The 22,180-nt window shown below is 58.3% G+C and overlaps 1 protein-coding gene across 1 annotated transcript in view; it reads right to left on the reverse strand.

The window, feature by feature from the left end:
* DDC (dopa decarboxylase) overlaps nucleotides 1-22,180 on the reverse strand; it is a 42,652-nt gene that overhangs the window by 14,763 nt on the left and 5,709 nt on the right. The window contains exons 2-9 of the mRNA XM_017337637.3: nucleotides 18,709-18,919; nucleotides 17,365-17,478; nucleotides 16,811-16,930; nucleotides 11,062-11,196; nucleotides 10,219-10,362; nucleotides 5,234-5,300; nucleotides 2,875-2,969; nucleotides 119-186 (exon numbers count right to left, since the gene is read on the reverse strand). Coding sequence (XP_017193126.3) covers nucleotides 119-186; nucleotides 2,875-2,969; nucleotides 5,234-5,300; nucleotides 10,219-10,362; nucleotides 11,062-11,196; nucleotides 16,811-16,930; nucleotides 17,365-17,478; nucleotides 18,709-18,909 — 944 coding nt within the window. The 5' untranslated portion in view covers nucleotides 18,910-18,919. The remainder of the gene's footprint in view (nucleotides 1-118; nucleotides 187-2,874; nucleotides 2,970-5,233; nucleotides 5,301-10,218; nucleotides 10,363-11,061; nucleotides 11,197-16,810; nucleotides 16,931-17,364; nucleotides 17,479-18,708; nucleotides 18,920-22,180) is intronic.

A 22,180-nucleotide genomic window follows, 5' to 3' on the forward strand; every position in this document is an offset into this window, starting at 1 on the left:
GGACGCCAGGATGTTGCAACCGTGTGTTCCCGACCAGAGTCTGCCCCGCACGGAGCGCTCGGGGCCCAGGGCGCCCAGCTCCCGCGAGAGGCAACGGGCCCGGAAGAGGCACACTCACCACATGGCGGAGCAGTCGAAGTTCACCAGCAGCCACTTGTGGGGATTAAAGTTAAACGAATCTGCAAACTGCAGAGCAACAAGAACAAAGAGCAGCAGTCAGGGGACGTTTTAGTGACAAATGCCCGCCTACAAAACCAGGCCCCACACTCAGTAATGCGCGTCTGCATCCCCCATCGGGAGCACGGTCGCTCCTGAGTCGCCTCAAGTCCGCTAACGTGTGTCCGCATCACATTTCCAGCACTGGAATATTTGGGAGGCTCAGAAGTTTCATGGCCAAGCACTCTGTCCAGAAGTGTGTGGGTCAGGCTGGTAAGACCCTGTCTGCCCGTCGCTCCTTCAAGTTCATGAACTTGCAGAGTTCCCAGAGTGTATGCAGCGTCATAAGTAAGGAGAAAGCGAAGGCCCCAGAACCAACCTATGCACTTGGAGATGAACCCAGCTTTTCACTTAATTGGTTAGTTCTTTTGCCACAGCTGCCCAGTGGTCCCACAACCCTGCCTGTCTGCCTGTGTGGTTTCTCCCCTAGTTTTAAGGATGGCATCCGGGCGCTGATGTTCCTGACAGATGCAGCATCCCTGCGAGTGACGGCCGCGGACAAGTGACTCCAGCCTCTGACGTCACGTTTTCCAGGAGAGGCCACACACACTTACGCGCGAAGAGGGGCTGAGGATTCGCCCTGCACTCCGTCTGCTTGCTGAGCTGCCGTGAAGGCTGCCTCCTAACAGTGCGTGCCCTGGTTCCTCTCGGACAGAAGAGCTGGGGATGAAGCCGCCCAGCTAACAGTGCCACCACGGGCCCCAGCCGGGCCATGTTAGGTAGGAAGTCAGAAATGAGCTTATGTGTGTGTGACAAAGGCCTAAGGCATTGACACCCAGGTCCAGCATCTGCATCTGAGTCATCCTGACAACCTTCCAGGGGCAGCCCAGTATCTGCACTTCAAACATCCTTTCTCTAACGGGAGGTGCCAGCCAGGCTTCCCCAGTCTGATTACTTCAGGGGGGAAACTCAGAAAGGAATTTTTCATATTTACATCCAAAAAGTCCTTTGTTCCAGGAGGAGAAGAGGCAGGAAGGCAGGACCCATCCCCTTAAAAACCCCCAGCCTCAACCGGACTGCGTGCTCAGCCCTCCACCACTCTGCTGAGCCGCCTTGCCTGGCCTGCCCAGGTGTACTCTCTCCACTCACCCATGTAACCTCGCTCTCCCCAGTCCGAGTGACTGGGCCCTCTCTCTCAGGTCTTGTCCGGAGAGGTGCCCATCCTTTCTTACGCATGTCCCTTCCCTAATAAACTTTGCTACTTTTACTTTCCCCTGCTCTCTGTCTCACGCCTGAATTCTTTCTTGTGTGAAGACAAGAACCCTTGTTTCTCCGGTAACAGCCACATCCCCCCGAGGGGAATCCTGTCTCCCCAGGCTTTGCGACATCTCCTTTCCATTGAGTACCATGGATCGTAGAGGTTAGGTGGCCCAGGTGGGTACGAGCAGGGAGACAGGGAGACGTTAGCCCAGCAACCGTTACCTTCCACCCTGCCCACGCTGGAGGGGTCGCCTCATTTCCTTCCCCGCTTCCATAAACGTAATTTTGAGGAGACAGGATATTTAAGCAAGGTTCATTTGTTGATAGAAGGAAACAAAAGGTTAAAGAGAAGCTTTGTTTGCTGTGCGTTTTATTAGCTCCCTCCTCTGGGGCTGATCTGTTTAAACTTCTTTCATTCCCCAGCAGTGCTATTTTCCTCCTGCTGACAGGGGGACAGGCTCTTATCTCCACGGGGAGGGCCATGACAGGATATTGCAGCCCTTATCTGACCCAGGAGCTGCCAGGCTCTCGGGAGCAGGGATGGAGTTAGGACTGAAATGAGGCATTGTTGGCCACCGAGCCTGTCTGTGGCTGATAGGATCGCCCGGGGCGTTGTCACGGGGTGGTCTGACAACCAGGCACCTTCTGCGAAAGATGAAACCCTACGTTGTCCGTTCCTTGGTCCTTGGGCAGAGAGGGGCAGTGGCGGGAGACCAGGCTGCCCCACGCGCCCCGGGAAGATGAAGAGTGGAGGCTCCTAGCTGCACCCCGCCCAGGGCCCAGCTCCTCGAAGACGTGCATCAGCTGCGTGTCCTCACCTGAGGTGCTCGGCTCTGTGGTGTCTGGGAGGCGGGGTTCTCTGGGTTTTGGAAAATTTGCAAAATGAGGTTCCTGGGGAAAGGCACCCCAGTCTAAATGTAAAATCCACTTCCATTCCGTGCACGCCCCACACACATAACCTGGAGGCATTTTTAGAGTCGTTTAAGAGACTTAGGCATGAAACCAGAGGCATGGTGCGGGATTTTCCACTGTGGCCCCCTGTGGACACTCAGAACATCTTACATTTGAAGCTGTGAGCATAAAGGGCAGACGTGACTGTGAAAGAGAACCAGCCGGTGTGGACGTATAGCCTGGGGTATCCAGTTACCCCAGAACTGAAATGCATCAGGGCTTCATCTGGGTCCATTGCATGAGCTACAGCGTCTGGGGTCAGGACGGCTCAGCCCAGGACTGGCGTGGAGGGCAAGTGGCTGTCACCACCGCGGCGTGCCAGGAAGGTGCCATGTGGTGGGGAAGCCGCCAGCCCTGGCCTGGGGACCACTTCCCTTAGTTCCTGGAATCGGCTTTAAGGTCATTTGCCAATACAGAGCACAGAAAGAAATGCAACATCAGACCCTTAGGAGGCGGAAGGCACAGGTGACCCAAGCAGGACCCAGCAGGAGGGAAGAGCGCACCCACCTCCACTCCGTTCAGAAGGTGCCGGAACTCAGGGCAGATGAAGGCGCTGCCGGCGTAGGCGGCATCAATGTGCAGCCACAGGTCCTCCTGGGCGCCTGCAGCAGAAGCAGCCATGAGTCCCTCCACCGTGTGGCTCCGCCCTGCCCGGCCTCCCCAGCACCCTGCTTGCTGGGCCTCGGTGAGCTGGTGGCCCCAGACACGCACAGGCACCCAGTGCCTGCCCGCCCCACTCCCGGGCCTCAGGCAGCTCTCCACGTTCAGTGTGTGTCAGCCCCTTCTCCCTCAAACACTCACCTACATTTTCCTCTACCTGAGCCCCCTCCCCATCTCACTGCTCCAGCTACTCTGCCAATGCCCACCCAGGGCTGCCTCCCCAGCTCTCCTCATCCACCCCTTGACCCCTTCCCTAGTCGCCTACATGCATCCCCTGAGGGAGGGTCTAGCGCACATCCCCCGAGCCCTCCCCACCAACCAGGCAGCAGCAGCGGCTTGGACCCTCCCCCGCCTCACTCTTCTCAGGCAACAGGGGAAGTCGCACTCAGGACACTGAGGAGTAAATGAGGCACAGCCCACAGCCTGCCTGCCTGGACCCTGCAATGCAGTGAGAAACATTCCCTCCTCAGCCCCGCCCAGCACAGCCAGGGGGCAGCTGGGGGGGAAGGGCCCTGCCAGGTGAGCCTCAGAGGGCACCTGCACCTGCGGGGACAGGCGGATCCGGGCTCTTGCTCTCCCGTGTGCTGCTCACGGTCGGCAGGCCATGAGCACAGGTCTGAGGAGATGCAGGCAAAGTGTAGGCTCACTCTGCCCCCCGGGGACGGGGACCCCACCTCACCCAGCGGAGAGGGGCGGGGGTGTTGCGTGAAGGAAGCGAAGCTCCGAGGGTGATGGAGGCAAGTTCACCCCACATCCCTGGTGCTGGCGTTCCCCGTGGCCAGGGCGCTGCGTCGGGCCGGGACCAACCCTAGTCACACTGCTTCTCTCCCTGGGAGACGTCGGGACGGCTGCCCCTGCTGTAGCTCAGAAATGCTGTGGGGTACATGGCAACCTCAGGTTCCTTCGTGAGAAGGTGAAAATGCCACACGTGTCCCCCAAATCTGACAAAACCCAGACTCCAAGGGGGATTTTTTGCACGGGAAGCACCTCTGAGTTGACAGTTACCCCCGAAGTGCTCTGAGAAAGTGGGGGCCCTGGGGGCACACAGCTGAGAACATACCCGGCGTTCCCTGTGCCCGCCTTATCCCAGGGCACCGCGGGTGCCGGGAGGTTACCTGCACCACCCGTCTGTCTCTGCCCTGGAACCCAGGGCGCTCCTGACCAGGGTCTGAGTCTCATTTCCCTGCCTTCCTTGCCTCCTGCTCGGGGCGCCACCCCCACGGAGCTCACGGACAGCAGTGGAAGGAGCCCTGTGCACCTGAAGACCTCAGCCCTTTGAACCCGATAGCCCCGGGGCGTGACGTGAGGTGGCCGCTGACCAGGGCATTCGGTTCTCAGCCTGACATCTGACTCAGAAGACTCCATGTTGTCCAGCTGAGGTGCACGGGTTAGCAGGGGACACAGCCAACATGGCAGCTGAGGTCCTGTGTGGGCCAGCTATGTCTCCCGGCTTCCTGCACATGTGTGTGTGTCCCGGAAGGCAGAAGGGGCACTCCTGTCCCACCCCACTGCCTGGGGACAGCCCCAGCACTGCCTCCCCTCCCCTGGGCAGCGTCCGCCCCTGGGAAGAGCCTCTCTCCCGCCCTGTGGCTGCTCTTCTCTCTGACAGAATTCCAGGCACACAGGGGTGAGCCTGGGCAGGGCCACAGGTGCCCGGTCACCAGAGTTATGCCCAGCTCACACCATCTCCCAGCCCCTCCCACAGCCGCTGACCCCTCGACAGGAGACCCAGGGCACAGAAGGAGGGTCCACTCCTCTGCGTCAGGCACAGGCAGATCCAGGGTTGGGAGGTGTGGTTACGGGGCACATGACCGCGATGTTGAAAAGGATTTACCCCGGACTTGAGCGCGGCCGGTTCTCGTGCTGTGTCCAGGGCCCTGGTATCAGGGCGTCCCACGAGGGTGGTGGCCCTAAGCTTTGAAGTCTATTGTCACTCCCCGAGATGACACAGCCTGCACTGAGGTCCCTGTGACACTGCTCGCAACACCTGCTTCCTCCCGATAGCGTGTTGGTCTAGCTACACACGGCTCTGGGCCAATTAGCCCAGGTTTGGAGTTTGCAGAGAACAAGTTAATAAGGTTTATGCTGCTACAGATGCAAGAAGGCCTGGCAGCTGCTCACGACAGGAAGTCGGTGGGCAGGGGAGCGCTCGCGCAGGGGTCTGCCCTGCCGCTGCGTGCAGAGAGCACAGGGGGCCGGTACTCACAGATAGGACCCACTTCGAGGAGGTTGTCGAAGGAGCAGCAGGAGGTGGTCCCCAGCGTAGCAACCACCTGCAGAGGAAGAAGCAGACGAGGAAGAGGCAGACGAGCACGCCCTGGGCTGGTTGTGGCGCAACCTCTACACGTCCAAGCACCAACAGCGAGGCCCAGAGCCATCACAGCACCAGAAACGCGGGCAATGACGAGGCAGGGTTAGTGCAGACGGCAATGCAATGCACTCGGCTAAAGGCCCTGGCTGGCGGTGCAGCTCCGTGTGGCCAGCGCAGGCTCCTCGCTGGGCTTCCGCCCCCTCTGGTACAACGCACACGTGGGAGGTGGGACCTGCCTCGAGTGACGGGGCAGCAGGCTTGGATGTTACCAGCTGCCGTGTGCCACTGTGCTTCTCGCCCCTCCCTGCCACCCTCAGGGATTCTCCATGTGGCCTTCAGTTTCTCAGGGTCAGTCTTGCAGTGGGAGTTCCAGTTCGGGCGCTATTTTTCTCTGGTATTTGCAATTTCATCCTCATACATAAATTTTTTTTGACAGGCAGAGTTATACAGTGAGAGAGCGAGACAGAGAGAAAGGTCTTCCTTCCGTTGGTTCACTGCCCGGCGCGCTACACCGATCCAAAGTCAGGAGCCAGGTGCTTCTCCTGGTCTCCCATGGGGTGCAGGGCCCGAGCACTTGGGCCATCCTCCACTGCCCTCCCAGACCACAGCAGAGAGCTGGCCTGGAAGAGGAGCAACTGGGACAGAATCCAGCGCCCCGACTGGGACTAGAACCTGGGGTGCCAGCACTACAGGCAGAGGATTAGCCAAGTGAGCCACGGTGCCAGCCTCATACATAAATATTAAAACGTTTTCTGGAAAGCACCTGGCTAGCTCGGTTGGTACACATGAGACTTTTCTACGTCATTAGATGAACAGTAACAATATACAGCAAGGGGCTGGTGTTGTGGTGTAGCGGGTTAAGCTACACCTGTGACACTGGCAGCCCATGTAGGCGCCAGGTTGAGTCCCGGTTGCTCCACTTCCAATTGAGTTCCCTGCTAATACCTCTGGAAAAGAGAGGAAGATGGCCCAAGTACTTGGGCCCCTGCTACCCGTGTAGGAGACCCAGATGAGACTCCTGGCTCCTGGCTTCACCCTGGCCATTGCAGCCATTTGGGGAGTGAACCAGGGTATGGAAGATGTCTCTCTCTCTCTCTCTCTCTGTGTATGTGTGTGTGTATCTCCTTTCTCTCTGTAACTCTGCCTTTCAAATAAATCTTAGAGAATTATACAATAAACAGAGAATGTTTCAATCACATTAATATTGCTTGTTATTTTATGTTCTCAATTTTGAGCCTCTTAGAAATGATATATCTGCCATTTAACAATTCCTTTAGTTTCTTCTCATTTAAATGCCAATTGAACTAAACACAAAACAAAACAAAACAAAAAACCAAATCCCCTTGTTACCAGCACTTTCCATCTGTTAATGTGTGCACAGAGGGGCTGAGTGATGTTCCCCTACTATTAAGACTGCTTATCTCCAGAGATGAGGTCCTGGTGAACATAAACCTCTAGCCTTAGATTCTTATTTAATTATTGATTTCCTGTTGTTCTGAGCAGGAGACCTGTTTGCTGAAACAATAAAATCCTGCTTGCCCTGGCAGTGGTATCACCGTGAGTAAGAGCAGGTGGCCCTGGCTGAGTGCCTCCCGCACGTGACAGGCTGATGCTGGGAGATTCACATCCATGTCACACTTCAGCATCCCAGCAACCTGAGGCAGGGGCTTCGCGAGCCCCACATGATGGTCAGCCTGAGTGAAGCCCAGAGGGGCCAGCTGCCCTGAGACACACCCAGGCAGGAGTAGAACAATCGTGGCTGGGCTAGGTTAGCCCCTCTCATCCTGCCACACCTGGGGAAGACGGTCAGGCCCCAGACCCTGATCCCCCGCTCACAGAACCCTGTCCTGCGAGCCCTGGCATGCGCAGCTCCTGAGGGAGGCCGTGAGCAGGCTGTGGGCTGTGCCAGGCTGGTGGGCAGGCTGGGAGCTGGGGGCAGAGTCCTAAGTAGCCCGTGTGTGAGTGCGGAGCTGCAAGACCATTGCCCAGCTCTCAGGAGCCACAGCACCCGCTTAGCTCCAGGCTCCGATTAGCCTGGCTCAGCATCCTCAGCGCTAACCTGATTTCAGTCTGCTTTGCCCGGGCTTAATGACATTGTGCAGGGTGGGGAGGGAGGGCGGGACCCGGCGCAGGCCTCCGTCTCGGAGCTCCCTCCGCCCGGCCGTCCTCACCTGCTCTCCTCGCTGTCCTAGGCAGGGCCTCATCAGGTTGGCTCTCAGGGAAGGGAACTGCCACACGGAGGAAAGGGGGGTGCACACACCCCGAGGGCTGGCTCGGCCCTTGCCAAATGGGCCCCCTACTCTCCGCGGTGGTCTTGACTGTTGAGTCTGCAACCCCCCTGGGAACAGAACCATCATCATCGGGCACAGGCACAGGCACGGGCAGGTACAGCCTCCAGGGGACAACCCAGCACTGAGACAGAACTCCAGCAGACCTGTCCCAATCTGCCCGATTAAGACAAAAGCCCGGGGCTTTCCTTCTGACGTCTGTGCCCTTTGCGTCTCCCCATCCTGCAGGCCTCTCCTCGGCAGCCTGCCGTGAGTGCCACAGGCTGCAGCTTCCTGGTCTTTCCCGGGAGCCGGGCAGAGGTCACCCCCCCCCCCACCATCTACATGTGCTGTTCTCACCCAACAGTGAGAAGTGAATCTCAATTGAAATCATCCACGGACACTTTAGCACTACTTTTAAGAGTCAAGTTGCTTCCTCCTGGCAAAAAGTAAATAAGAGAAGAGGCTTGGTCTAAGATGCTGGTTAAGACGCCGCGTCCCCTGCTGATGGCGTCGTCATTCAGCTCCGGCCCTGACTCCAGCTTCCTGGGAGACGGCAGCGGTGGCTCAAGAAAATGCATTCCTGCCACTCACCTGGGAGACCAGCGGTAATAAACACAGGGTCTGAAAAGACCTCAACAAAGAAGATATTTATACAGCAAACAAGGATGCTAGTCAGCTTCCTATGTCGTTAGGGGATTTCAAATAAAGCAATGAGTTAGCACTGCACACCTGTTAGAAAGTCTACTGCTGAAACCACTTCCTAGGATATGGGAAAGCAGGAATGATCCCTGATTGCTCCCGGGAATGCAAAGTGGTAGGGCCGCTTGGGAAGATGGTTTGGCAGTTTCTTGTAAAACGATAGACACTTTTACCAAGTTACCCAGCAGCTGTGCTCCTAGCTGTTTACCCAGTACAGCCACAGGAAAGCCCACACACAAGTGCGGATAGCCATCTATTACAAATGTCAAAATTTGGAAGTGACCAAGATATCTCCCAGCAAGTGAATAGATTGAACAAGCACATGCATCCATGTGTGCACCGTTACTCTGCAATAAAAAGAAACGTGACAGCGAGCACGAGAAGTCACCAAGGAAATGGGAATACTTGTTGCTAAGAGAAAGGAATTAATCGGAAAAGATGACCTCCTGTATGTTTCCAACTACATGACATTGTGGGAAAGGAAAACGTAGAGACAACGCGAGGATCTGTTGTTGCCGAGGCGTGGTTGTCGGGGAGGAGAGGGAACCGGATGGAGCACGGGGGTCTGACAGCGGTGACCCTGCCGTATACAATATGGAAGTGACGGGTGTGTGTCGCATGCAGCCATCAAAGCCCTCAGAAAGCAGAATGTGGGAGTTGGAGCGGCGGGCATGATGGCTATAAGTATCGATGATGTGCAGCATTGGGGAGCAGTTACAGAAATGTGAGACGCTAATCTAGGGGAACGAGGGGTGCGAGATAAGGGGGAATGTGGGATCTCTCTGTCCTCTGTGTCAGCAGAATGCATGGCAAGAAGTTGTGGATTTGTGAGAATTACCAGAAGAAAAGAGCTGCCCCATGGAATACAATTCCCATCAAATTTATCTCTCTAAAGGGAAGGCAAAATAAAGACATTAAAAAAAAAAAAAGATGATGCATTATCTCAGATTCACACTGGAAGAAGTTCTAAAGGAAATTTTCAGACAAGAAAATCCTGTCAGATGAAACTAAGGAATAAAGACCACGGGAAGAGAAATGGGCAGGTTTAGCTGTGGTCTCCCATGTAAAACAATGATAGCTAATGGGGTTTCCAATACCTGTAGGACTCGGTGGCACACATAACCAGGTGACGAGAAGAACACCTAACTCAGAAGCTAAAAAGTGAAGAAAATGGAGTATTACAAATGTTGGAACCATCCAAGGAGTGGCGAGAAAGAAGAGAAGAAATCACATGAGGAGCGGGACAACGGGTAAGACGGCAGGGGCCACGTAGGTTCATCAAAAGTCATCTGGGTGCAGAAGAACAAGACAGGTCAGCAGTCCCACACTGGGTTTTCAAACAGATTTTGGGAAGCAGACTTCATACATTGTGTACCCAGGGCATGCCTTAGAAATGACAATGGGAATGAGAAGCAAGGGGTGGAGACGCCACTGGTATATGCTGTCTGGAGCTGCAGAGCCCCCTCCCCACCCTCTCCCTGGGAGCAGCCCTGTCTGCAGGAGGAGCTGGCAGTGCTCCTGGGCTCTCAGATACTTCACCTGGGAGTGCCACTGCTCGCCTGCAACAAGCCCCTCCCAAAGGATGCGTCTTAGCATCTACCAAGAGCCCCCGGCACAGGCAGCAAGCCTGCTGACTGGTCACACACCTGCGGTGATGGAGGGCACCCAACACTGCCCCCAGAGCTATCTGGAGACAGTCACAGGGCGTCCCTCCTCCAGGAAGTGAAAGCAAGCAGCTTGGCGAGCGCAAGCATGCACGTGTGAGTGCTCCGCCATCAAAGATACAGAAAGAGAAATAAGTGTGATCTCACCCCAACCCAGCCCGAGCCCACGCTGTGGCGTGACTGTGGCGTGCACACACACAGAGACACACACATGCACACATGCCGCAGGCCATGGGTGTGCACTTACGAAGAAGGGAATCAGACCCGCAGCCTTGTCTCTGTCCAGGGCCTCCCGCAGGGCAGACGCCCGCATGGCGAAGTTGCCGTCCGAAGGGATTGCCCTTAACCTCACTGCGCCGATCAGACCGGCTCTTTCCACGGAGGAGTGTGCCTGCGAAGACAGTGGGGGGAGGCGGGGGTTGTGGCCATGGTCCTCTCACACCACAGCGGGGGCAAAGCTGCTCCCCCGCCCCACGGAGCCTTTTGTCCTGGAGTTGCCTGAGTCACAAGGAATCTCCCTCTCAAGCGTAGTGAGGCAGGCACCTGACCGAGGCAGGCACGGTCAGGGTGAGGAGGGCTGGGCCGGTATCGGTGAAGATTGTAGTTCCCTTGTTGGAATTCAATCGCGGGCTCAGAGTCCGTGGGTGGATGCGTGGGGTCAGTGAGGCTCCAGCAGCCTCCGTATCCCTGCCGTCACGGGCAGCCATCAGCCCAAGAGCAGTGCGTGCCCCGTGAGACGCTGCAGACACAGGCTCTGAGACTGCACCTGTTCCGCCTGGACGTAAAGCGGCAGCGGCCAGGCCGGTGAGCCCCATGGCGAGAGAGATGTCTGCAGCACTGCTCTGCAGGAACTGGGGCCCAGCCCGAGCCCTTGCCGGCTAAATGGTGGTGCCGGGTCACTAGGAGCCCTCGACTTGGTCTTGGGAGTTCCCACCCGACAGTGCCTCTCCCCTTTGCGTGGGTCTCCTCTGTCACAGTGAGATAAGATAAACGTGATGCTGCCTGGCTTCGTTTGGTTTGGCCTCTGCATCTGACACAAAACAAGACACTCAGACCTTGAGGCCTGGGGACCCCCTGCCCACATACTCACCTGATCAGAGGAATAGGCCACCAGCTTGTCCATGATGGAGGCCGGCGTCAGCTCGGGGGAGGCCGCCTGCAGCCGCCGGATCACCTTGGTGCGAGCAGCCAGCAGGGCCACCAAGGTGGCTTCACTGGCACTTCCCTGGAACCCAGAGAAAGGCCCGAGTGAGACCTGAACCCAGCACAGGGCCTGCGACCGCTGGTTGCAAAATGCGTTGCTGTGCACGCACAGTTGGTGAGGGTGCTGGGCACTGTGACGCCTGTCTCCCAGGGGCCCGTCATCTGTTCACCAGAGCCTGGCCCGGGTCACAGTGACCGCACACATCTCAAGTTTGTAAAGTGGGGACGTGTTCTCAAGACCCAGACCTTGCCTTGGAGGATTTCTTTCCATCTCTAACGCTGTGGGCTGAATCATGTCCCCCGCAGGGCTCCTATGTGGAAGCCCTAAACCCTAGTACCTGTGAAAGTAAGATTTGGAGATAACTAGGCTAATATGGGGTCTCCAGGGCGGCTCTAATTGCATCAGGCTACCTCTGATACGAAGAGGCTGTTGAGACCCCAGACCCCGACACACAGAGGAGCGGCCGCTTGGGGGCCAGGGCAGGAGGCAGCGCTGCCCACGCCTTTTCCGTGGCTCCCTCGTGTCTGGAGCTGAGAGAGCACCGAGTTCTGTGCAAGCTGCTGGCGTCTGGGCATGGCTGTGGGGGCCGCAGCAGAGCTGTGCGGGTGACTCATTTTGGCAAAGTAGCAAAGAAGAGTTCAGAATGCACTCCCGGGAGGCCAGGAGCGGCCGAGGGACGCACGTTCCCTGCCGGCCGCGCTCATCCCACACGTCCATGCTGTGGCCTGCAGCAGGGAGAGGAGACGGTGAGCAGGTCCCCGCTTCCCCAGATCAGAGGCCGGAGGGAGCCCTCCTGTCCGCTGGGCGGCCTGGGCCTGCCTGTGAGCAGCTCTCGGAGCCAACCCTGCAGGAAGCCCGGCATCAGGGGGCACAGAGCAGCTTCTGTCGACTATGAGAGATGTTTATGAGATTAGCGTCCTGCAGACACAACACACAACAGTCACGAAGCTGAAATGCTCAAACCTTGCTTTCTCATTGAAAGACTGAACAATGTATTTGAGAGAGAGGAGTCACACGAGCAGGGCTGACTGCAGCCACCCCTCCCCCAAGCCCCAGCCCAGGTGAGCCCTGAGCCACAGTCGAGGCAGCCGAGTCTCTAACCAGTTGCTTACGGGTTTTCTCTCAGGCTCTGTCCACTTGCCCAGGGAGCACTCTCCTCCTGTGGTCAACAGTAGTGGTTTTTAAAAAAGATTTAATTACTTATTTGAAAGTGAGTTACACAGAGGGAGAGACAAAGACACAGAGCGCTCTTCCATCTGCTGGTTCACTGCCCAGATGGCTGCAATGGCCAGGGCTGGGCCAGGCTGAAGCCAGGAGCAACGAGCTTCCTCCAGGTCTCCCATGTGGGTCGCAGGGCTCAGTCACTTTGGTCCTCTTCTGCTACTTTCCCAGGCCATTAGCAGGGAGCTGGATTGGAAGTGGAGCAGCCAGGATTCAAACCGGTGCCTATGTGGGATGCCATGTTGCAGTCGGTGGCTTTATCTGCTACGCCACAGCACTGACCCAACAGCAGTGATTTTTACAAACCCAAGGAAGCAATTGTCAGGAGAGTGTGGGGATGGCAACAGCTCCTGTGAGCCAGCAGGTCTGCCACCTGCAGCGTGACAGCAGAGGGGCCTCTGTGCCCAAGGCTGGTGCAGACCCTGGCTGCTGAGGGTGAGCATGGCTGCTCCTGCTGTGGCAGGGCAGGGACCACGGACATGACTTGGCCTCAGGCACACAAAGGTTGCCATGGCGAGCCAGCCCCAGCCGGAGCTCGGAGACAAGACAGGAGGCCGAGGGCTCCTGACGCCCCACCCCGCCCGACAGCTGTCTCTTCAGTTCCTGGTTTCTGCAAACATCACCCCTCAAGAAATTGGCTTTTCTTCCACAAGAGCTTTCAGACCCAATTAAGGGACCATTTTCACAGCCACAGTGTGTCTGGCATCACGACGATGTCACCGTTTGTCCCAGACGCCTGCCGCAGGGATCAATAACACAGGCCGTGCTCCGGGGCCTGGCGAATGACAGCCGTCAGCCTCATCATTGGGAAGGGCGCTCTGCCGGCTGCAGGCAGGCCCCGAATGCGCGTTCTCCCCCAGCACAACCCGGCATGGCGCTGTGGGGGCTGGGTGGCAGCCTGGCCTGATTGTTCCTGACCAGACCTGGCACGTCCTATCTCTGGAAAATGGGATTGTCCTTAGTGGGAAGAGGCGGTGATCCACGGCGGCGTGCACAGCAACCCCAGCCGGCGGGGGTGAGCTGGTGCCAGGCTCAGCGCGCCCGCCCCCGCGTCTTTGATTAGCTGTGGCCCTGGACCTCAGTTTCCTGGCTGATGCTGATGCCGTCACTCCCCATGGACATTCTCAGGGTGAAGTGGGGGGGCACAAGAGACAGCCTCAACACGGCCGAGGCCGCAGACGGCTCAGTAGCAAGCAGCAGCTGTCTGACGGACACGTCCCCGACCTCGGGCCTTGTGGGACTCCTTGAGAAGCACAGGGCGGCAGGACGGGGCCTGGCTGCCGGATGAAAGATGTGCAGCCCCCCTCAGGGGAAGGCCGAGAGAGGCAGTCTCTCTGTGGTTCCGCTCTGAGCCCTGCTGGAGCCCGGGTGCTGGGTGTGCCCTCAGGCAGAGGCTGCGACCTGGCCCTGAAGGGCGGCCCTGAGCTGTCATTTACAGCAGGAGTGGAGAGTGTGGTGGACTAAAACAGCCACAGATGCGAATCTCAACCCAGGAGAGAGATGGTGCCCTGGCACTCTCGGCAAGGATGCCGCACCCGTGAGCAGCCACCACAGCCACGTGGCAGGTGACACGCCCTGCACAGGGCCCGTGTGCCGTGCGGCACCTCCGTTTTGTTTGTATGTTACTTACTTATGCACACACTACTTAGTCTGCATACTCGCAGGACATCAAACTGAAATTACCCTGGAGGGAAGCACGCCCCCCAGAGTCCCCTGTTCTCCCCACGGTGACCAAGGCCCCGCCTCCGAAGCCATGCGGCGGCGTGAAGCAGAGCAGAACAGCGCAAGCGAGTCCTGCACTGAGCACAAGGGACCAGCGACGTGCAAAACGAAAATGACGTAAAGAAAACCCTGAGACGTTCTCTCAAAATGGAGAGGAGAAACGGGCACAAGAGGGAAATGTCCAGAGAGAGAGAGAGAGAGACTCTGGGAGGCCCCCAATCTGCAGAACCCAAGACAGCTGAGAACTGAGCGGAAGAGGCCCACAGACTCCGCAGAGATTCTGCCCTGGGAAGAGGAGGCCAGGGTGGGGTTAGCAGGGCCCCCAGGTGCCAAGTGGGACAGGATGGATGGGAGCGTGTGTGGGATTATAGGAAACAGTAGGTCTGGCCCCAAGCCAGGCCTCTCGTGGAGTGCGAGACTGCACTTTGCCAGGAATGTATTTTTTTGAAAGCTGACGTGGCAGAGATGCAGGGGCTGGGAGGGGCGGGAGTAGGGTGGAGGAGGGAGGGAGTGGGAGAGAGAGAGACAGAGATCTCAGTTGCTGGTTTACTCCTCACATACCTGCAACTGCAAGGGCCGGGCCAAAGCCGGGAGGCAGGAGACATTCCAGGTCTCCCATGGGGCCACAGGGGCCCTCATTGCTTCCTCCCGAAGTGCCCATCAGCAGGACAGCAGGACGCTGGAGCCAGGACTGGGACTGGCACTCGAACTCAAGCACTCGGGTACGGGATGTGGGCATCGCAAGCAGCACCTTAACCACTGTTCAAAACCCCTGGCCCCCTTGCCTGGGGCCCAGAAGCCGGTCCTCTGTGGGTGCACTGCTGTCCCTGTGGCTCCCTGCCCACTCCCCGCCTTCCACGTCCACGCTCAGGCTTGCTCTCCCCAGACAAGGACTCAAGGGCATGCCCTGGACAAGCTGGACCCCTGCAGCCTACAGTGGGAGCTGCCTGGCCGTCACCACAGCACAGCTGATCGGGCATCCACCCAGGCTGTGCTACTGCCCCTCCCCACGCCCACAGGGCACATGTGATGTGGACCGTGGCTGGGATCTTGGCCGGCCACGGAGGCCTCTGGCAGGAGAAACCATGTCCTGGGGAGCCCACGTGTTTTCGTGTTTGCTGAGCCCTTGCTGCCTCTGTATCTAAAATCCGGTTCCCGGTCTCCTATCACAGCTCAGCTCGAAGCAGGGCCAAGGTCTTGTTTCCACCAGCCCCCCCAGAACCACTCGCGTGTGACAGGAAGCAAGATAACCAGAGCCTGGGAGGGGAGCGAGCAGAGGAAGCGGTCGGAGCCTGGCCGCTGGCCCATTGGTCCCAGAGATGGCGGCCAGCACAGGGCGTGTAGCATGGCTGGCCCAGATCCCCTGAAGGGAGTGAAGCAAGGCCAGACCTGTGGACGAGGGTCCCTGGAGGTGCAGCATGGGCAGGCACGGCGGCTTCCTCCTGGCCCCACGCACGCCGCGTGGTCCACAGAATGCAGCTGTGCCTCCCCCACGGGTCCAGGTTTAACCCCAGAACGTGACTGCTCACTGCACAGGTGCAGTGACTCTGAAAGCTGCCAGGATTAGGTTAAGAGTCTTCATTTGGGGAGATTACTTTGGATTATCTGGGCGGGCCCAATCCAATCAGAGCAGGGCCCTGCCTTCTGACCTGTGGTCAGAGGGAGCTGTGACCACGAATGAAAGGTCAGAGAGAAGGGACACAGTTGGCTTGGCAGGTGGAGGGGGCCACGAGGGATTCCAAGAGCCTCTGGAAGCAGAGAGACCTGAGGAGACGGATTCCACCCCGCAGTGTCAGGGGTGGCTACTGAGAGCCCAGCTGCAGGGCCAGCTCCGATCACAGAGCGTCTGTGGTCCCACACGGATACCTCCTCCAGCCGAGAGCCAGGCCTAGCGGTTTAAACACCCAGACTTGCTGCGTTAGGGCTGGCTTCGTGTTCCGTCTGGACACGTCACCACGCGCCCACAACAAAGGCACTGTCAAGTGTGTGCCCCAGTGTTCTCACTTGCTGGATGGGCACAGTAATAATGGCCCTCACGTGCCCTCAGAGCCTTTGAGAAGACAGTCACTTCAAGGCCGACCGTGCTTTCCCAGTGTTCACACACGCACTCCACGTAGAAGACGCTGGAAGGGAGGTGGTGGGTTCCACATTGTTCACCTTCCATGCCAGGGAGTGGAGAAAGCACACAAAGTCCAAGCGGCCCCAGTGGCGCCTGTCCCAGAGTCCCAGGGTATCAGCAACTCCAACACGGCTGCCATCCGGGTCTGTCCTGTTTCCTGGTGAGTCACTCACAACAGGTGCAGGTTAAACATGGACAGTGACTTCCGTCGATGCGGAAACGGCACTGGCTCACGCACCAGCGGCATTCAGGACTGCTGGAGCATGACCACAGCTGCCACTCGCACTCCCTCCTTTGTCAGCAGCCCGCTGCCCTGGTAAGGGCGCCAACCCACCCACAGGGGCTGTGCTCCCAGGGCTGTGGCGGTGAGGTCACAGGCTGAGCCCCACAGGACCCAATTTACACAGACCTATAACTTCCTGACTGGGAGCCAAGGAGACAAGTTCCCTAAGTCGGAGTTCCCTCGCCTGGAACCCCAGGCCTGACACAGCGCCAGAACCAGACCCAGACCCTGCCACGGCAGCACCAGGGGTCAGCCCCTGCAGCCAGGGTCTCTGGGGAGCCCGCCCGTACCTGGATCACTCCTCCCCCTTCTCCGGCTCCCCCGGCCAAGAACGCCTCCGGCAGCTCCAGCATCTTCCCCAGCCAGTCCATCATCACTGTCTCGAGCTCTGTGCAAGCCGGGCTCGCAGCCTGCGGGGGGCAGAGGGAGGGAATTAACCAAGGGCGGCTGCCCCCGGTTCCCAGCAGCCTAGGACCGCAGGTGTGGCAACGGGGTGCTCGCACTGCTTCTGTCCCTTCCGCTCTCTTGGTTTATCAGAAGGATTAAAGTTTTTCAAAACGCCCACCCTAGATGGGGACGGCTGATGGCCGCTGAGGTTTGATTCAGGCCAAGTGCTTCCAACAGCAGCACGTGCAGAGCTGGCTCTGGGCTGTTGAGCGCCATCCAGACAGCCGCACACTGGCTCTTGTCCCGCCTGTCCAATCTCCCCTGCAGCCAGCCTCTCTGGCACGGAGCCCTCCCCTCCCCCCCCCCCCCCCCCCGGCATGGTGGCTCAGCCTGTGTGTTGGGGGCCAGGACCCAAACATGGCCCCACTGTCAGGACCCCCTCCCCGCCCCCACTCACCCAAGAGAAGCCGATGCAGCTGATGGCCCCGCACAGCATGTCGGCCAGCATGGCCGGGTAGGAGTTGGCCGTGGGGAAGTAGGCGAAGAAGAAGGGGCTGAGCCAGTGCGTCACCTGCGGGAAGAGGTGGTCACTGGGGGTGAGGAGGGAGCCACGTGCCCCGTGTGGCCCCGATGGACACGTCCAGACCCAGGCATTCTGATCCCGCTCCCCACACCTGTGCTGTCTCTCTGAAAGAGCTGCTTTCTGGACGTGACCATATCTTCTGGCCCAGAAAGAGCTGCTATGGCCCCAAGACACAGCCAGAGGCCGGGCTATTTGCCATGCAAATGACCTCATTGAAAAGGTGCGGAATGGCTGTGTGTGTGTGTGTGTGTGTGTGTAAGACTTCAGGTGAGAGCCAGGATCCTGCACTTCTCAGAGCCCGAATGTCCAGGGAAGAGGCCCTGGGCAGGGCTACGGGATGTGCTCTGGGCTCAGAGAACTGAGCTCTGAGGTCAACGGCCCCACTGGATGATCTACGCCCCCGGACCCCCGTGCTGAGAGCCAGCGGTGGGTCTGATGAGGCCGGACCCCTTCAGTTCTGAAGACCACGCCCCTGCTCCTCACTGAGCCCACAACCACCCACAGGGCCTCGGCAGAGACACAGGCCAGCTCCGCCGCCCCCGCTCCAGGACTCTGCCCACATCCCAGGGCAGGTGAGCCTGATGCAGAAACTGGAATGCTCGGTTCAGCCAGGCACCAGGCACGGAGCCCCGCGGCGGGGCTGTGCAGTGCATCCCTCAGCCGGAACGTCCACTGCGGAAGCACAGAGCTGGAGCGGAGCTTCCTGTGCCGTGTGCTGCCCGCTCCCCGCTCCCCGCTCCCCGCTCTCCGCTCTGCGGAGGCTCTGGTGCCTTCCAGTAGCCCGCGGTGGCTCGTCAGCCCTCGAGGGAGGCCTGCTGGGGCTGTCAGCTTCTGGGAGAGCAGGCCCCCGTGGGCCACTCTCAGAGTAAGAGAAGCTTTTCTGCATGCCTGCCAGGGACCCTCTGAGGAACACGAGGTGTTCAGGGCCTCGTCCTCTGCCCAGTAGATGGGGCAGACTCCACGTGGGCCTCTCGGGGCCGGCACTGAGTCTGGGGGCACCTCAGGGGAAGACGCACTTGCTGGACTGGCAGCTCGTGGGAGCTGGGTTGGGATCTGGGCTCCATCATGAATGGACTGTCTTCTGTGTGACCTCAGGTGCCCACCTAACCTCTCTGGGCCTCAGTTGTGAGAAATGCCCCAAGTTTCTCTCCAACCTGTGCCTGGGCAGCACCACACTGGTGTTAGCCCCCGCCTTCTCCCACCATGGAGCTCTCCTACCCCTGGCATGATGATCTTCTCGACGTCACTGATGATGTCCTCAAACGTGTCCGGCTCCTCGGGGGCGCAGGCGGGCACCAGGGGCCGCAGGTAGCCGGGCTCCACGTCGGGGTAGACCTGGCGGCCCTCGATGCCTTCCAGGTAGTCAGCCATGTAATCCACCATCTCCTTCCCTCTCCTCCGGAACTCGCTTGTGTCCATGGTGACAGCTCTGTCAGAGACGCAGGCCACACACAGAGAGAAAACAGGCAGTGAGCAGCACGCCCTCTGGCCTGGAGGAGGGAGACTCCAAGGAGGCTGATGGGTGCAGTGACCTGGGCAGCGACGCACGTGCTCTGGGGCCACCCTTCCATGTCTGGACGAAGTGGACGTGGTGCTGCCTTGGAGGCTGCCCACATGCTGCTACGTCTACCAGTCCCCGGCTCTTCCCCACGAGAAGACAACCCAAGGTCTCCCAGCCGCAGGGCAGACAGGAAGCACCAGCTCTCTCATTGTCTGTTCCAACCCCAGTGACAAACACGGCTCAAGCCCAGCTGTTGCAGAGACACTCTCCACCCCTTCAGCTTGTGCTCACCTGAGAAGTGACGCCAGCAATGCCAAGCCCCTGGGAGCTGTGAAGACGCATCACTGATGCTTGGGGCTCTCCGTCCCCAGCCTGGGACAGCGCACCTGCCCCCAGAGCTGGGGTCCCCTTCCTTCCTCTGGGTTCCATCCCCAGGACACTCGCACGTCTCACACATTCTGCTTTCCTGACACAGGATTTCCCCTCATTGCCTACGTGACACACAGCTAATCCTTGCAAGTCATGGGTATGCTCTCTGAATATTCCCCATTCCTGACTCAGTGAATGGTGAACCATCCTCCTACGGGGAGACAGCCCAGCTTCCTGTCATTTTTGTCAGCCAATCAGCACATCGTCTTTGTAATGTGCTTCTTGTTAGAGACACCTTGTTCATGCACATCGCCTCATAAACACCGATCTTACAGCCAGCAGCGCTACCACTCACGCCTGCGGGAAGCGTCTGTAACACGCGTGTTTCTCGTGGGGCACGGCACAGTGTTCTTGTGATGGGAACCCTGGAAGGCATGATGGCAGGACGTGGTAGGGCTGCGTCCAACAGTCAAATCACAGGCGAAAGCACAAACCTGTGAGGCAGGTGGCAGGAGACAGCCGGAGGAAGGCACACTCGTTTACGAGGGCTGAGCCTTGCAGGTGGCGCCTTGTGCAGCCTCAGCTGGGAACACACTTGCTGGGACTCAACTTTCTGTTCAGGCTGCACACGTGTGTATCCGTGACCACGGAGCCACCACGAGTGCTGATTTGGGGTTACAAGTAAATTTCAGCACAAACTGAAACTATGCGAAAGTGTCACTGCCAATAGTCTCGCTCGCTTTCTTCAAGGAGGATGGACCACACGCCCCACCCCGGCCTCGCGCACAGGTGCCTTTCTCTGTGGCCCTCACAGTCACGTAACACGTCAGATCACCAGTGGGCTAAATCCTCAGCCCAGTCTCTGCTGCTGTCCCCACTTCCCCTGCGGAAGTGGCGAGGGGCAGTGGCCCCCAGTGCACTGGGAGCTGAAGGGTGGGGGTTGGCCTCCACGCATCCCTCCGATGGCTGTGGAGCTCACGCCGGGCCGCCATGCGCAGCCTCATTTTCCAGATGGACACAAAGTCAGGGTAACACTAGCAGGGCCTCAAAGAGCCTTCTGCAGAGATTAGATGGATGAAAACAGCTTAGGACGGTGCGTGGAATGAGCCCTGGGTGAAGGCCAGCTCCGCGATGCCGTGCAAGGCGACGCACAGCCTCTTCTTCACATTTCCGCACACTTTGTTTTCTAAAAAAAAAAATCCCCAAAAGAAGAGTCCTCTTCTGTGATTTCTTCTGCACGAATTCATACACACGTACACACGTGTTATATTGCCGCATTTCTCCCAAGCATGCTGTCTCCACAAAGCCCCTCCCACAACCTTGCCGGGAAAGACCACTTTGCTGAGCCGTCCTGGGCCTGGGCGCCACGGAAGCTTGCCGGCATCAGAAGCGGAAGTGATTCTGTTTCACCTCAGCTAAGGGGGCGGTTCCTCTTGTTTCTCTGCCATCTGGAGTTCCTCTTTAAGAAACGCTGGTTCCCAGCATTGTTAGACATCTTTTAATTTGCTAGTTTCTATCTATGACATAGGTTGCAAACATTTTCCTCATTTTTCTCTCACCTACCTTCGCCTTTAAGTTTATTCTGACCTGCAGGGATTTTGACTTTTACGTGGTGAAATCTTATAGTCGTTCTCTGTGGTTTGCCCCTTCAGTGTGACAACGAGAAATGCCCTTTAAACATGCCAGCGGCCTCCACCTGCGCAGCTGAGGGGCCGCGCACAGCTGCAGCCTGGAGCAAGGGGCTTTGCAGAAGCAGGCTCGGCCTCCGGGGAGGAGCTGCCCGTTTCCAAGGGGAGAGAAATAGTGTGAGGTCAAGACAGTGTGCGCCAGGAGAAGACAAAGACAGCACCTCTGAACATGCTGCCTGGAGATGCGTCTCTAGCCGAATAGAAAGGCAGGGCCTGGCGGTGATGTGCAAACCATTCTCGGCCATTTATTTGTGTGGATGATTTCCTGGACCCCTGGCTGACATCTTACCGTGTCAGTAACAGCCAGAGCTGCATCAGCAGAGCCAGCGCACCTTCAACCCCACACGCTGTGCGCAGAGTCCAGCTCCCCTCCCTCCCTCAGACCCCCTGACCCGCCGTGGGGCTAATTATTATCCTTATTTTGGTGATCTATGGTCTAACTTCAACTGGTGCCTTTTGCTCATTGAGGCTTCCGTTCCTGTGCTTTGCCTTTACAGGTGCAGGGAGAGATGGGGGGTGGGAGGGGTGTGAGCAGCACAGGGGTTCAGTGGACTGGGAACGAGGGAGTAGTCTCCGGTCCTCTACGCCATCCTATGCTGGTCTCTCCTCTCCCACCTCCAGTCCACACCTGCAGCTGGAGACATCTCTGCCACACCCCGGAGTCGCAGAGACCATGACTCAGGGTCAATAGCCCCTCCCTCCCGAAGCCCTTCTCCACCTGCCCACACTTCTGTCTACCCAGAAGAGGTTTCGGCAGGTGGTGGGGAGAGGTGGGAGTTCAGCATGGTACCCTGGCGTAGGAACTTGGCTGGTCTTTGCACACCCAGCACCCAGGGGACCATCAGCCCCACTGTTGAGCCTGTGAGCCAGTGCCCCTGTGCCAGGCTCTGTCCATGGTGCTGCCAGTCCCAGCTGCCAGGGCAAGCTCTCCTGGAGATCTGGACAGGGAGACTTCTCCAGCCTTCCCAGACTTCCACTTCATGCCCTCAACAAGAGAATGCTGTCAACTTTCATCATACACCTTCCAGCAACAAGACCGCAATTGATGTTTTAAAACACACTGGCGCCTCTGGGACTGCGAGGTCCTGTCTTCCCCAGAGCACAAGCGTGGAAACCTGTGCACAATCCTGAC

The sequence above is a fragment of the Oryctolagus cuniculus genome, chromosome 16, assembly GCF_964237555.1.
Source record: "Oryctolagus cuniculus chromosome 16, mOryCun1.1, whole genome shotgun sequence".
NCBI classification, from domain to species: domain Eukaryota; kingdom Metazoa; phylum Chordata; class Mammalia; order Lagomorpha; family Leporidae; genus Oryctolagus; species Oryctolagus cuniculus.